Source organism: Papio anubis, chromosome 4, assembly GCF_008728515.1.
Source record: "Papio anubis isolate 15944 chromosome 4, Panubis1.0, whole genome shotgun sequence".
Taxonomy (NCBI): domain Eukaryota; kingdom Metazoa; phylum Chordata; class Mammalia; order Primates; family Cercopithecidae; genus Papio; species Papio anubis.
In genome coordinates, this window is record NC_044979.1 from 60,883,115 (window position 1) to 60,899,743 (window position 16,629).

General features: G+C 35.0%; 1 protein-coding gene across 11 annotated transcripts in view; it reads right to left on the reverse strand.

Annotated features, from left to right (window-relative positions):
- CACNA2D1 (calcium voltage-gated channel auxiliary subunit alpha2delta 1) overlaps positions 1 to 16,629 on the reverse strand; it is a 506,034-nt gene that overhangs the window by 31,321 nt on the left and 458,084 nt on the right. For 7 of the 11 annotated variants that reach the window (XM_021936123.2, XM_021936118.2, XM_021936122.2 and 4 more), the window contains 4 exons: positions 14,589 to 14,650; positions 8,020 to 8,096; positions 6,678 to 6,698; positions 5,929 to 5,989 (listed from right to left, as the gene is read on the reverse strand). In XM_021936123.2, the coding sequence (XP_021791815.1) occupies positions 5,929 to 5,989; positions 6,678 to 6,698; positions 8,020 to 8,096; positions 14,589 to 14,650 (221 nt within the window). The remainder of the gene's footprint in view (positions 1 to 5,928; positions 5,990 to 6,677; positions 6,699 to 8,019; positions 8,097 to 14,588; positions 14,651 to 16,629) is intronic. The other 4 variants (XM_021936120.2, XM_021936126.2, XM_021936125.2 and 1 more) reach the window with 1 other exon arrangement.

Genomic DNA, 16,629 nt, shown 5'->3' on the forward strand with positions numbered 1-16,629 from the left:
GGCCAGTCTGGCCAAGATAGTGAAACCTCATCTCTACTAAAAATACAAAAAATTAGCCAGGCATGGTGGTGGGCACCTATAATCTCAGCTACTCGGGAGGCTGAGGCAGATGAATCGCTTGAACCCAGAAGGTGGAGGTTGCAGTGAGCCAAGATCGCGCCATTGCACTCCAGCCTGAGAAACAAAAGCGAGACTCTGTTTCAAAAAAAAAAAAAAAAAAAAGAAGGAATGCTTGTGATTTTTTTTTTTTTTGTTTGTTTTTTGATTTTGTATCCTGAGACTTTGCTGAAGTTGCTTATCAGCTTAAGGAGATTTTAGGAAGAGACAATAGGGTTTTCTAAGTATACAATCATGTCATCTGCAAACAGAGACAATTTGACTTCCTCTCTTCCTAGTTGAATACCTTTATTTCTTTCTCTTGCCTGACTGCCCTGGCCAAAACTTCCAATACTATGTTGGAATAGGAGTGGTGAGAGAGTGCATCCTTTTCTTGTGCCTTTTTCTAAGGGAATGCTTCCAGCTTTTGCCCATTCGGTATGATATTGGCTGTGGGTTTGTCATAAATAGCTCTTATTATTTTGAGATATGTTCCATCAATACCTAGTTTATTATGAGTTTTTAGCATGAAGGGGTGTTGAATTTCACTGAAGGCCTTTTCTGCATTGAATGAGGTAATCATGTTGTTTTTGTCATTGGTTCTGTTTATCTGTTGGATTACAAGGCTACAGTAACCAAAATAGCATGATACTGGTACAAAAACATATAAACCACTGGAACAGAACAGAGGTCTCAGAAATAACACCACACACCTACAACCATCTGATCTTTGACAAACCTGATAAAAACAAGCAATGGGGGAAAAGATTCCCTATTTAATAAATGGTGCTGGAAAAACTGGCTAGTCACATGCAGAAAACAGAAGCTGGACCCCCTTCCCTACACTTTATACAAAAATTAACTCAAGATGGATTAAAGACTTAAATGTAAGACCTAAAACCATAAAAACCCTAGAAGAAAATCCAGGCAATACCATTCAGGACATAGGCATGGGCAAAGACTTCATGACTAAAACACTCAAAGCAATGGCAACAAAAGCCAAAATTGACAAATGGGATCTAATTAAACTAAAGAGCTCCTGCACAGCAAAAGAAACTATTATCAGAGTGAACAGGCAACCTACAGAATGGGAGAAAAGTTGTGCAATCTACTCATCTGACAAAAGGCTAATATCTGGAATCTACAAAGAACTTAAATTTCCAAGAAAAAAACAAACAACCCCATCAAAAAGTGGGCGAAGGATATGAACAGACATTTCTCAAAATAAGACATTTATGCAGCCAACAAACATATTAAAAAAGCTCATCACTGGTCATTAGAGAAATGCAAATCAAAACCACAATGAGATACCATCTCATGCCAGTTAGAATGGTGATCATTGAAAAGTCAGGAAATCACAGAGGCTGGAGAGGACGTGGTGTAATAGGAACACTTTTACATTGTTGGTGAGAGTGTAAATTGGTTCAACCATTGTGGAAGACACTGTGGCGATTCCTCAAGGATCTAGAACCAGAAATACCATTTGGCCCAGCAATCCCACTACTGGCTATATACCCAAAGGATTATAAATCATTCTACTATGAAGACATGTGCACACGTATGTTTATTGCAGCATGGTTCAGAATAGCAAAGACTTGGAACCAACCCAAATGCCGATCAATGATATAGACTGGATAAAGAAAATATGGCACAGATACACCATGGAATACTATGCAGTCATAGTAAGGATGAGTTCACGTCCTTTGCAGGGACATGGATGAAGCTGGAAGCCATCATTCTCAGCAAACTAACACAAGTGGGAGTCGAACAATGAGAACACATGGACACAGGAGGGGAACATCACACACTGGGGCCTGTTGGAGGGCAAGGGGAGGGACAGCATTAGGACAAATTTCTAATGCATGTGGGGCTTAAAACCTAGATGACTTGTTGATAGGTACAGAAACCACTACAGTACATGTATACCTACGTAACAAATCTGCACATTGTGCACATGTATCCCAGAACTTAAAATTTTTAAAAAAGTGCATATGCATATATATACACACACTGTTCACAACAGCACATATATATAATTTATATATATTATATATAATATATATTGCATATATGTTATATATTTATATATATTATATATGTATAATCAAGCACATAAAGGGCTTAACATATGTTAACTGAAGTGGACATTCATTGGCTTGTCCCACATGCCAAATACTCTTCCTTCTCAAGTATATTCTTCTCCCCTAAACACGTAAGTAAATTCCAGTTTTCTAGTCAGCTGTATTGATATCATTCAGCTATAAAAAAGTACTGATACGTGCTACAACATGGATGAACCTTGAAAACATCATGCTACATGAGATAAGGCAGATGCAAATGGTCACGTATTATATTGTTCCATTTATACGATGTGTCTAGAACAAGCATATAGCTGTAAGAGATAGAAAATAGATTAGTGTTTGCGTGGGTCTGGGGAGGGTTGGAGGAAGGATGGGTAGGTAACAGTTAAGGTCAGAGAATTAATTTCTCTTTATAGTGATGAAAATGTTCTAAAATTAACTCTAGTGATAGTTGTACATATATGTAAATATATTTTAAAACTTTGAATTGTTAAAAAAAAAAATGTGAAATGTGACACTGACTACAGAAATTGTTCCTACACTAATACCTGCTGGATTAAACAAAATCCATTGCCTATGAATTAGGAATTAGAATTGAATACTTTCTTTATGTATCTGGATTCTACCCTAGTTTCCACTTTGTCTTATAGTGAAGCTGAGAAAACCAACATGCATAATCTGTTACTTAATAACTGGGAGAGACAAGGGAAGAAACTGTAGAGAACAATACAGACCTGAGATGGAGAGTCTTGCCAACATAGCAGGCCTAATTTAATCCCTTCTTAAATTTTTTGTTATGTTAATATTCTGCGGGACCTGGTTTTTTTCCTAGCTAATGTTCTCCTTAATACTGAGAAGATTCTTTCTAGTTAAAGTGGGTTAAAGTTGCTCTCACTAATTCAAAGTAACTTGAAATTAATTAAGTGACTTGCGTCCAAAAACTACTAATAAGATTGCAGGTATTATTAGTGATACAATTTTTAAGAATATTCTTTATATGTTTACAGATTCTCCAGTCACCAGGTATTTATACAGCACCTACTGTGTGCCAGCAATGGATTCAATGTACTGAATGTTACATTGAATGTAAGTGAATGTTAAGTCAAATAGACAGTCATGGTCTGTTGAAGAAAGTAAATAAAATGTGGCCAGTGCTCCCCAAGAGAAATTGAGAATTCTATGAAGCAGGAAGGATGCTTACACCAGTGAAGAAAGGAAAGAAATCCCCGCATCAAGGAACTTTTAAGTTTGGATTTCGGAGGGAGTGGGATGCATATATATGCGTGTAGCCCAAAAGGGAAGAAAGGAGGTAAAACCGAAACAAAGCAAAAGAAAGAAAAAAAAGAAAGAAAGGAAGAAAGAAGAAACAAAGAAAAGAAAACAGTGCATTTAGGAACTGAAAGAGGTTAGTATGGCTGAAATTTAGAGTAGAGGTAGGGAAACTTTCCCTGACAGGGCCATGGAGCAAGTGATTTAGGCTTTTGTGGCCCATAAAGTCTATGCCACAACTACTCAACCCTGTGTTTGTAGAGAAAGCAGCCAAAGACATTCCAGAAACAAATAAGCATCACTGTGCTCCAATAAAACTTTATGTTTAAAATTGATAGCTGATCTACAGGATGTAGATGGGCCCCGGTTTAGAGTGTGAGGGACCACACTGGTACACCAGGACATGGTGGAAGAGCATTTGAAAGCTATAATATAAAGCACAGATAATCACAAAGATAATATAGAACCACTGGCCTGTATTTAGAAGATGAGAAAAATGATTTTTCTTTTCACATTTTAGAAACTCTCTCTGGTTACAGAACAGAGACAGCATTAAGAAATATGGGGTAAATATGAAAGTAGGGAGATCAAGTAAGAGGCAAATGTAGTAGTTTAGATGAGAGAAGGCAGAGGCCTGGATTAGGGCAGAGGCAGCTGAGATTAACAGATATACTTGATACTCATAAGACAGAATGGGCAAGACGTGGTGATTGATTAGAAGTGAGACACAAGAGAAAGGAAGCAGGGAAGGACAACTAACAGGTTTCAAGATTGCTCATTTGGGAGGATGGCATTTTCTCCTCTGAGGCAATACAGGTAGAACTTTCCAAAGGAAACAATTATTTATAAGATGCTAAATCTGAAGCACATTGAAGAGATATTCTTGTCTGGTTTCCATGAGATATGAATGTCTCATGTTGAAATATATAAAGTCTGAAAATAGATACAATATAGAATTCAATAACTTAATGAAATATTAATGAAACACATATGTCTTTGTCTCTAGATGTTTATGGCCATCATATAGCTTTGGGAGTTATGAACCTAACCTGTAGGCAGGGAACAGATGGGTGGCTTGTGGTCTGAATGCAGTCTCAGATAAAAAGGGAGCCTGGGCTAGCACCCTTTGCAGCCCTCTCATATGAGTGATCAGCAGAAGAAATGAAACCCATGAAAGAGACAGTGAATATGCATCCAGAGAGGGAGTAAGAAAATCAGAATAGTGTGTCATCAAGCAAGAGAAAGCATGGAGTGTCAAAGGACATCGCAATCACCAGTGTCACACACTAAAGGACATTCAAGCAAGATAAGTTTCTCAAGGATAGGGGCACTCACAAAGCCAAGAATATGCTTTGTTAACACAGATTTCTCAAAAAACCCATATTCCCTATGTTAAAGTAGAAACAGAATCCAGAAATATCCTTTTGCAGGAATTAAAAGGTAACTCAGAACAATTTATATGCATCTTTGGGTTTTTGGAGTAATTTAAGAAAAGTGAAAAATTAATAATCCAAGCTTCTATGTAAATTGTTCCCAGATTAATGGGAATTATATTTGAATATTATATGTGTCTGCCATGGACTAGGAGTCAAAAACTGAGGAAAGAAAGTAAAATAAAGAACATCCTTCGATTATTGAATAGTTTCAAATAATTACAGAAAATCAAGATGGGGAAAAAGATGTACATGTGTGATAAAGAAGGGGGATTATATGAGAGAGAAGTAAACTTGGGTAGGAAGAAATGAGGTGCATCTAAAACACTATGTAAAGCAATGCCACTGTTAACAATTTCTCCCAGACAGTTGAATTAGACCATTAAAAAAATCCATTATTATGTTCATTCTATCCATACGTGTAAAGATACACATAAATATTGGTACATATATGTGTATTTATATATGTATATTTGTGTATGTGTGTGTGTATATATATTCACAGGTGCAAATACACAATTTTCTATTATTGTTGGATGCACTGGTTGTTCTACAAGAGCAAAGCCTATATCCATCTTATTCCCATTGTATCCCAGAGTCTACATTGCTTAGTAATTGCCTTTTTTTTTTTTGAGATGGAATCTCGCTCTGTTGCCAGGCAAGAGTGCGGTGGCACGATCTCGGCTCACTGCAACCTCCGCCTCCTGGGTTCAAGTCATTCTCCTGCCTCAGCCTCCCAAGTAGCTGGGACTACAGGCACGTGTCACCACGCCCAGCTAATTTTTGTATTTTTAGTGGAGATGGGGCTTCACCATGTTGGCCAGATGGTCTTGATCTTTTGACCTTGTGAGCTGCCAGCCTCGGCCTCCCGTATTTGAATGAGTAAAGAAATGAATAAATAAGATTTTGTTTCAGTTTTAAAGTAATTATTTCCTTTGATTCCATAATGTGATATGGAATTAATCCAGAGCAGTCTTGACCCAATTCTGAACTATTGCTGAAGGCCTAGCTACTGATACAAGATGTATCAAAAATACAACAAAACCAACCTTGGTGCTATGAATGTATAGCCAGATTCTTCAAAATGATCTGGCTTCAGGGTTTCCGAATCTGCAAAGAAAATGTTACAGGATTAGATAGATAATTCAGAGTATATATCCAGAGATTCTATAATAATAATAAGGCATGAGAAAGATTATCTAATAAGAAAAATTGAAAATAGAATACTTACATCCTAAAATTGAAACATATCAATGAATATAAATGTCCTCAATGCTTCCCAATATAATAACATTATAATATAGATTAATTTCATAACATGGATCCCCACAGTTATTTTAAAGAAAATACAATGTCTATAATTTTCTGATCTAACCCTACTATAACCAAATATCTTTTAAAAAGTGATTGATGTGAATGTTATGCCAGAGGTATTTTAAAGACCAATTATTTATATAAACAGTTTACCAATATTATGATACAGAAAACAATGTTAAAAAAACTCATTAATGCCTTTGGTGAATTAATAACATTCCTCATATTAGGTATGAATTAGTAAGCGGAAGGCTACACAACAAAACTCCTTAAGTCCAAGAAAAAACTTGAGTGTGAACCAGGTTGCATATGAAAATACAGCATATTCTTTCTACCATTTTTTTGCTGCTAAGTTTTGAGTGATCATGAAGGAAAATTTAGTAAATGAGAAGCACAGAGGATAATATCCAATAGGAAGGAAAATATCAGTGGAAATGTCAAGTGTACTAAACAGAAAGAAATTGAGCAACAAGAAAATACTTGCCCTTCATTTTGCCCTTTTTTGCTGTGAAAATCCATCAGAAAGAGAAAGCAGGGAAACAAAAAAAAAAGAGGGTAAAGCAAAGGGGGTCACAAACAATATTTTATTCAATGACTTTCTTGAATAAAAATATTGTGCATAGATCAAAGGTTCATTTATGTACAGCTGTAGTCTGGGGGAAAAAAAGACATATTTTGAATACTGGATAGTATGTCCTGTCAATTATTACTAGATTACCCTCTCTGTACTGTGGTTATTTCAAGGGTCTGTTTTGCAAAGTGATTAATGCAGGTGTAATACCAATGACGTCAGGCTATAAACATAATATAAACATAAGCATTTACCAATACAAAACTCACTAGTTATCCCCTTATTTATCAATTGAAGAACTAGCTCATGCAGAATTGCTGGTTGTGAAAAGACCATCATATCTATCAAGTGAAAGTGGAAATATAAATGTACTATGTATAATACACTATGAACACCAGGCCTGCTGAGGGCAAAAAAGAACTGACAGAGAAATGAAAGAAACTGTAGCTTACTTTAAGATCAGATGTAAAACATATATGTATATTTTTGGTATTGTTTTGTTTTTTACTTCATCCTCACAGAAAAATTTAAGGTTGTTAGCAATAATTGGCAATGTGCAACGGATATGATGGTCATTTTACTTTACAAAATCTAGTCACCCAAAACAAAATAAACAATAACTTGAAGTATGCACTAGTATTAATTACTCTACATTCCAAATGAGGCTTAAAAAAATTAATCCATTTTCATTACTGAGACATTAATTTGGATTACGAAAAGAAAGTTAATTGCCAAACCAAAGCCAAAGACCAGTGCAATTTAATTTATTCAAAGTAGAAGAAGTAGAAGATGTGAAGCACAATATTATTCTGGCCAAATGCAAAATAAATAAATAAATAAATAAGTAACCAGAAAGAAATAAAAGGAAAGAAAAGGAAAAGCTTTACTAGCACAGTGCCATGACAGTAGAGACTATGTTGATAAGTAGCATGTGAAACATTTTGCTCCAGCTAGCAGACCCTTAAAACGACAGCAACAGGACACAGCACTGCAATGATTCTATGAGCACATAGCAAGGCAGGGAAGGGCGGTGGGGACTGCCAGTGAGACTGGAGTACCTGCTCATATTCTATCCATGTAGAATATTTCTTGTTCCTTGCATGTTTGGAATGGGTTAGAATCATTGCTGTAGATTTGGTAATAACACCTACTAAAATATTTAATAAGCCTTGGGTATTCCAAAATCTAGACGTATTTAAACATCTGGTACTAAGAGATAACAAATGGACCCTGAAGTCACTTTCACAGTACTTACATCTGGCCTGAGTTATTGTCTCTTCTAGTTTGGCTTTTATATAGTAAAAACTGTAGGTTGGTAATACCAAGGCCAAACTGCAATAGAAACAAGAGAAGCATAAACACAAACAAACAAAAATGAAACATAACTTAAAAAAAAAGACACATCAAGTTCATGGGAAAATCGAAAGATCTTCCTCATGGGAAGGAAAAGACATATTATTTTCACAAGAAAATGCATTCAGCAAATACAGTACTTAATTTTGGTCTTGCCATCCAGAGTCATCTAGCTGTCTACATTGTAGGAAATCAGAAGAGACAAGTGGAAAATAAGCTCCTGAATGAACCCACAAATGAGGCAAGGAAGGAATGTCATGTCCCCCTACTATACTTCCAGAAAATTATATTAAAGTACTTTGAATTTTAACAAAAAATTGAAGAACATTAGGGGTATTTTTAAACAAAGTAAATATATAATATCATTTAGATATACTTCCTTAATGTATTATATATCATGTTAAAGTGCTTTCTATAAGATGGACATACTATTAAAATACAAACGGAAGAGTTACTATTATCATTACCTTGTTTTTTTCTTTTCTTTTCTTTTCTTTTCTTTTTTTTTTTTTGGAGACAAGGTCTCACTCTATCCCCCAGGCTGGAGTGCAGTGGTTTCAATCATGGCTGATCACAGCCTCAATCCCCTGGGCTCGATCGATCCTCCCACCTCAGCCCCCGAAGTAGCTGGGACCATAGTCACATGCCACCACGCCCAGCTAATGTTTGTATTTTAGTAGAGACAGGGTTTACACTATGTTGCCCAGGCAATCTGCCTGTCTCAGACTCCCAAAGTGTTGGGGTTACAGGCATGAGCCACCACACCTGGCCATTATCATTACTATTGAACAATGCATAAAGTCATCTAAAATATATTCTTTTGAGGGATAAATACCTACTAAAACTCTAATCCTTGGGCAAGTTCTCTAGTGTCTACTCATAGGTAAATTCAGATTCCTTTACTGCACTAATAGAAATTGTCTGCTCAGCTCATTAGTTCATACCCAACAGTAAAACTAAGTCATAGTATTTATTTCAAGTTTATTTACTGTGGCTATTCCACATTATTTGGAAGTTTGTTATTAGGTGCAACAGGAACTGTATCTTGAGTTTGGTAGTTAACAAGAGCCATGGCGCTACTCTAGTCTTATGGTGGATGTCCAAAGCAGAGGAGAGTTCCGGTGAAAATCTTAGGCCAAATTCAGAATGTTTTAGACACAATGAATGTCAGACAAGCTGGCCATCAAAACTTGTCTTAATGACTGCCCAAAATAAAAAGCTGTTAGGCAGGTATCTTACTTATTTTGAAATTGCCAATTAATAATAAAATAATAAAATACATATCAGAATTGTTAAAGGATTTCAGAATTTTATGCACTTTCCAGTAACACAGCTGCATATGTGTAATTCTCCTACTCTCACGCTAATACTCAAATGTAGGATATAACTATTCCATATCCACATGTGCTATGGAGCCACATGATCTTTGCTATGCTTTGAATATAGAAGGAAACTTGTGAACAGTGGGTTTATGTTACCTTTAAAATGCCCAATCTAACTACTTTCCAAAAGCAATACTTGTTTAATGTAACCCACTTGGTCACCTTCGGCATCCACTTCTAATAGCTAGCCCAAATTTTAGTGATGTGCAGGGAAAGGTGTGCGTATCTAGGCTTTTGAGTATTTCTAGGCATGTGTAGATCCTTTAATTAATTAATTTTTAATAATTTCAGCTTTTAGATTTAGGGATGTGTAGATCTTTTGAATCACTTAAGCCTCATGTAGCCCCAGTTTTGGGAATGGCTATCCCAATGTCATTATGTATTTTTATAGACGATATAGAATAGGGAAAACCATGAAATTTCAAAATTTCATTCTTATGACTATAAATATTAAAATTTCACTCTCTGAAAAGGAAAAAAAACTCAAGGGTTTATTTGCTAAAATTTAATGATATAATAAAGATAGCAAAATGAATGGATGCTTGTTACCTCTAATTCCCAAACCTTTCCCAGTCATTAAGTAATTCACAGACGTTCCTTATGGGAAAAGGTCAGGGAAATAAAATGTTATATAGATTTAATGAAAATTTCTATATTCACTTTATAGGTAACTTCCTTTAAGTGCAGGCAGAGATTAAAATTAAAATAAGTAGTGCAATCACTCTGACAGCAAGATGACCTTTCCTGATTCACTTGCCATTTACAAAATGTACAGCAGAATTACTGAGCACTGAAGATTGTCTCCTACAAATTCTTCTCAAGGGAAATTAGGACATTTTTATTGCCCCATCAGCATTTATTGCTAAGAGAAATTTCTAATTAAAACCGATAACGTTATATCATACAACTGCTAAACTGTCACTCTATAAGCTTGGGTTACATCTAATATACCATAAATATAGTATGGAAACCCATGAGGAAGAAAATAGAAGTCTTAAAATTGGCATATCTACTATGTGTTTTGTTGGCCTGTAAGTCTTTGGTTGTTATTAATAGCTATAATCCGTTCTATAGAAAAACGTAGCTATACTTAATTATATCCATCTCAAGCCAAGTTAATTTTTCAACATATAGCCAGATAAGATCTTTATCAACATTCCTAGTCAATGGTGCTGTCATATACAATGTTTGCTGTCTCTGTCCCTACAAAACTGATAGACCAAGACTGCTTTATTTCCTTCTAGAGATTAAAGTTTAATAAAGCAAGTGGCCACCAGATGAATGGTATAGCCCAGGCAGTGTTTTGTGACTGACAGAAACATGGTTAACTGAGTTAAGTGGACTATAACACATTTATCAACTCATTTATCTCCATAAAAGTAAATTATTCTCTAAAAAAAGAAAGCATCCTATTAAAATAATTGATTACATTTCAAAATACAGTACTTGGATCAAGACTTAAGAAGAGAGAAATCACCAGATGAAAATTTTGTATCTCATTCATGAAATAAAAACACATCATGTTTTTTTCCTTCAACTTAGATGCAATATTTTGTTCTAAATCATTGTTTGTGAATTTGTACAGTGATTCAGAAAAGTATTGCCAATGGAAATAGATTTAATCTGGCCCAAAGTTGGAGACTTGGAAAGCGAATGTGTGAGGAAAACATGCAAAGGTGGGCAAGTTGGGGCCTTGTCAGAGAACAGTTGTATGTATAGTGATGGAAGTGACAGAAACGACAGGACAGATACATTGGGCTAGAAATGTGTGAAGGGACTATCAGACTTGGAAGTTCAAATTAAACTTCGATGAAAATGGAAGGAGATGAAAGTTTTGTCAACAAGGAGTGATATGAACTTGAGAAAAGAACATTAACCTGCCTGCACTGTGTATTATCACTCAGTGTATGAGGAAAAGAGGTTGAGTGTAGAGGCCATTCACGAGACACATAAAACACCCCAAACGTGTCCTTATAACTGTGGGAGGGCCAGCTATCACATTGTAAGGGTCAAAAGAATCCAGTTTTTCTCAGAATTAGTTCATCTAAGCAACAGGGGCACAGAACACATTCTCATACAATTCCTTGATACTCTGTTTTATCATAAAATCATCTCTCAAGAGACAGACCTTTAAGACTTCCTCTCTTTTTGCACCTTTTGACAAGTTAATCTAAAAATTGAAAGGTGGCAATAATCAAGGAAGGGAGAGGAAAAAGAGTAACTTGTGTATACACATGAAGATTATACATGTATAAAGAAATGCCTAGAAATTAGAGATAGGAATCAGTTGATGGAAAAGAGTAAAATAATTAAAACAGCCATTCTGGTGTTTTGCAATATGCTCTTTTCTTCTACGTCTATTCTACATGCAATCCTAGGAATACTAAAGGAGACAGGTTCCTATGATAATAACATAGGCTCCCATAAAAGGTTATGCGTATGTTCTGGGGACTTGGTTTGATTTTTATTAGGAGAGAAATCGTTGAGTCCATCACAGCCTACATATTAGTTGTATATTAATATGTAGTTAAAGAGATTTCTGTACTTAAATATTGCAATGGAAGTTCAGCACACCACTATATAAATTTGAAAAGATGAGACAGATCGAAAATTTCTTCAATTGGAAAATTCTTCCATTTCTCCAAATTGAAATTCTTCAATTCTGTAAATATTTCTAGAGTGCCAACTATGTGCCACTGTCATACAAGCTGATGATTCAGAAGTAAATAAAGCAGGGAACAATCCCTGCCCTCTTGGAACTTACTAGTGAGAGAACAGATGATAATCAGTAGAAATAAGTTTATATATGCTTCGTGTGTGTGTGCGTGATGTTAAATGTCAATAAGGGTTATGGAGAATATGAAGTGCAAGAGGGAGATAGAGTGTGGAGAAGCATTATACATTTTAAATAAGATTGTTGGAGAAGGCCTTTCTGAAGAGATGAAAAGTAAGTAAAGATGGGAAGATGAGGGAATGAGCATGTGACTGTTTGGGAAAAGTAATTCCAGGCAGAAGTAATTTCATATACAAAAGTTCTGAGGCAGATGGGTGCCAGTGTTTATGTTGTTTTGTAAAAAGGACAATGTGGCTTAACCAGGTACTGTTCAGTGGAGAATCTGGAAGATAAATTCACAGAGCTGATGGTGAGTGAGGTCAAATGGTTTAAGCCACTGATGGCCTTGCCAGACTTCGGGTGTCAGACTGAATGAGATAGCAAATTTACTGGTGAGAGTTGAGTAGAGAAATGAAACAGTCTACTCAAGGGTTAAGAACCTTCTTGTGATTGTGTTGAGAACAGAAATAAAGATAGAAGATGGAGACACAGATGCAAGTAGTTATTACTCTAATAGTGGGAGTTCTTTCTGACCACTTCTATTTTACTCTGTGAAATGGAAAGCAAATTCATCACCCGAGTGAAAATGATGAGAATGTACTACAGGTTTGGAGAGTGAAGTGATCAAGAGTCATCTACAAGCATCCTAAAATTACAGGAATATGGAGACTGCTAGCCATCAGTAAGGCCCACTTCAGGTTAGAGGTCATGAATTTTAGGTGATATATCAGCTAGTGAGTATTTTACTTCAGCCACTTTTAGCTGTATGGGTACAGTGTGGTATGGCTAATAATTTGAATGTAACCAGGACTAGTATTTTGCCAAATTGCTGTTTGCCAAACTCAACTATGATGAAAGGAGTTGGTGGTGTGCGCAAGACAGTGAAAGACCCAAGGAATTTCTGCTAAATAAAGAAGGGCACAAGGACACGAAGAAGGCAAGGCAGCAAAAAGGAAGAAGGGATTGATGGATTTCATGTCTTGAGTCAAGGATTACTGCTAGTAGCAGGAGAGGATGGAAAGTTAAAATGTGGTAACCTGAGAGTTGGATGAAAAATTCTCATGTAAAGACTATGAAGGCATTGCAGACTTGATACTGTAAGAGCTGCAAAATATGATTTTGGAGTCAGTGGCTAAGGTAGGGGGATGACAAGATCATTAGAGGAGAGGAGGCCAAAAGTAAGACAGCCCAGGTAGTAGAAACATCATCTATGTCAATGCTACTTAAAGTGTTTTCCATGGACCTAGCCAATTTACAAACTGTCTATTACCAGCCCATGATAGCAAAATACAGAAATTGGGAGGAAGTATTCAGAAAATTTTATAGCAATCGAACAGACTAATTTTATATCTGTGAAATCTAATAGTAAAAATTTTGAGCTTACGTTTTTTCCTTTTAAAGTTTATTTTATTAAACAATTTTTATTTTTCTTTACACCAGTGTAGGTATGGCATCATTTGAAAAACAGTGAAATATGTGAATGTAGGAGAGTGACAATGAGCCAGGAGCTGAAATCTTTATAGGAATGAGAGGGACATGATTGTTAAGAAGGAGGAATAGTAGGTGGTGTGGTATGGTGGCATGAGATTCAAAGATGGAAATTTTAGAAAGGAAAAAAAAATAATAATGAGTAATGAGGACACACTCATATCACCCTCAGTATTCTGAAGACTTCAGAGGAATTAGTGAGCTCAGAGGAGAGTTACAGAAAGAAAGTGAAGGAAGTGTTGAGCAAGTGTTAAAGAATGGAGAATTACCAATAGATTACTAACTTTTAGGCTGTCCAACTTTCCAAAGCCCAGCCAATAAGAGGAATCAGAATATTATAGAACTGATACTCATGGAGGTAAATTATATCAACTAAACATTTTATATCAGATACTACAATGATGACATAAGCTTTATATTTGAGGTTAGTTTTCAACTCAAATGTGTGTATGTGTGTAATGTAAACTAAACAACAACTAAAAGAGGAAGTCAGTGGAGTGAACCCTACATATCATTATGGGTATTTGTCAACATTTCTCAAGTAAAAATACAAAATATATAGGTTTATATCACATACATTTTCATTTGTAAATTTTGTATTACTAGATTTTTTCCATCTTTTCCATTTTAAAAATTAGTCTATAAGTTTACTATGTTTTCATTTTGGGAACTCTTCTATTGAAAATCACATGAAAATTCACTTATGAAAATGCAGACTTAATATTAATCCATTGGAATACACAATACACATAGAATGCAGTTAATTACCTGTAATCTGTGCCATTGACAGGTGTCCATGTGTATGTCCTGTTTCCTTTGTCAATATATCTCTAGAAAGAAGTTTGACGTGGTTATTATCATGGTTATTATCACTACATTTTGTATGAATATATACGAAAAGTAAAGCAGTAGAATTTACTTATAAATTTTGCAGTCATTTAATACTCATCTTTACAAAGGTATGATCTATTTTATTCTACGTTTATTTATTCTATGTGTGTCTAGCAAAATTTTTGACAGAAATAAATATAAGTGCAAAATCATAATAGTTTATGCCAAATTATCTTCAAAACATTGAAAACAGTATTTCCTGAAAAACAAATTTTAATAATGAAACAGGACTATGAAGTATTTAGACAAGGCTCAGATATGTCCATACTAAAGTATGTTTAAGAGTAACAGGCAACATCAGGACATTAACGCAGTGTGTCTAGATCCAAGTGTGTGATTAGCATATGACTGTTTTTATGAAGCCACTATTATAGCATTATTATGGTATCATAAGAGGCTATTCAGTATCACTGAAGGTTAGGAAAACACCTAAATCCACCAGGGAAAGAAAATATAGAGCTAAAGAAGTTCATGCATGGCTATATCTTTTATACATGCACTTTTCCATTACGTATAGCGATGACATATATGTAATTTTTAATTTGCTTAGTTATTTTTGAGTTTCATCATTCTCACCAAAACAGTAACATGTACTGAAGTATTTCTTGGTATAAGGCACCATGCTAAGCACCTTAAAGTCATTCTGTCACTTGATCCAACCCCTGGAGTATATACTTTTATATCCCGCAATTTATTGATAAAGAAATAAGTGTTAAAGAGGAGGTAAGGTACTTAAGTTGGCAAAATGTATAATGCCAAATTCATGTTTATAACAACTACACAATGTATGTGTGCGTGTGTGTCTGTGTGTGAGCATGTGTGGGTGTATGTGTAGCAGATGGGGGGAGGGGGAACAGGGTTGGTGAAGAGGGCTTAGTATTATTAAAAGAATTAGAAGAAACAATGCTTATATATTTGTTACTACTCATATACGCATAAACAAAGAGGGCAAGCAAGTGTTGGTCTGCAAGTTATAAATAAAATACGGTATCAGAAAATAGTATCAGAGCAGAGAAATAAAAATACAGGTTTTTTCAATATCAGTAGCAGAAATTATAATCTGGTTCAGTCTTCAATTTGTAATGAAATAATCATTACAAATCATTGAAACAGACAACTTTAAACATTATTACTATCTAATATTTTAGTCAAGAAATCTATTTTTCAACTGCTTTCAAAGTTTGGAAATATTCTCAGATTAGCTTCTTAAGGAAGTCGTTATTCAGTAAGTTTATCCTTACTAAATTCTGCCATCTTTCAGTAAATTTTCTGCATGAAATAGAACAAATGCATTCTAGTTTTAGCCCAAGCATATAGTTATAAAGGACTGTTGATGGAATATGTGTAATAAATACAAACTATTTTCAGATTCCAACAAAACAGATTCACTTGGGCATAAATTAAATTGAAAAGCTCTAATTCTATTTTAAACTTATTTCAGTAGTAACACTAAAATCCATAAAAATACAGTATCATAAGGGTTAGCATATATGTATTAAACATTTGATTATTCATATAATTTCTCATTTATTCCATACACTTACAATTTTTATAGAGTAGTAAGACTCATGAAAGACATGACTATGAAAAAAATGTTTACAAATTAATTTCAGACAGGTTTTGGTGAAAAATATTCAATAAATCAGGTGTAAAGAGAGGTTCTGTGGGAAACATTTCCTAGGTGAGGAATTTCAAATTACTTCCAACTCATTATGCCAAACATTGTGAAATGTGTTAACACTGGAGATTCCCAGCTCATCAATACGGAAAATGGTACAAGAAAGGTTATATAATTCCTACAACCACCACAAAAATGAACTTCAAAGTTAATAACTAACCTAAGCCTGTGGAATTCAGCTACTTTGGCTAAACCGCATAACACTATAATGTGAAGGTTACTATCACATCCTAAATATCT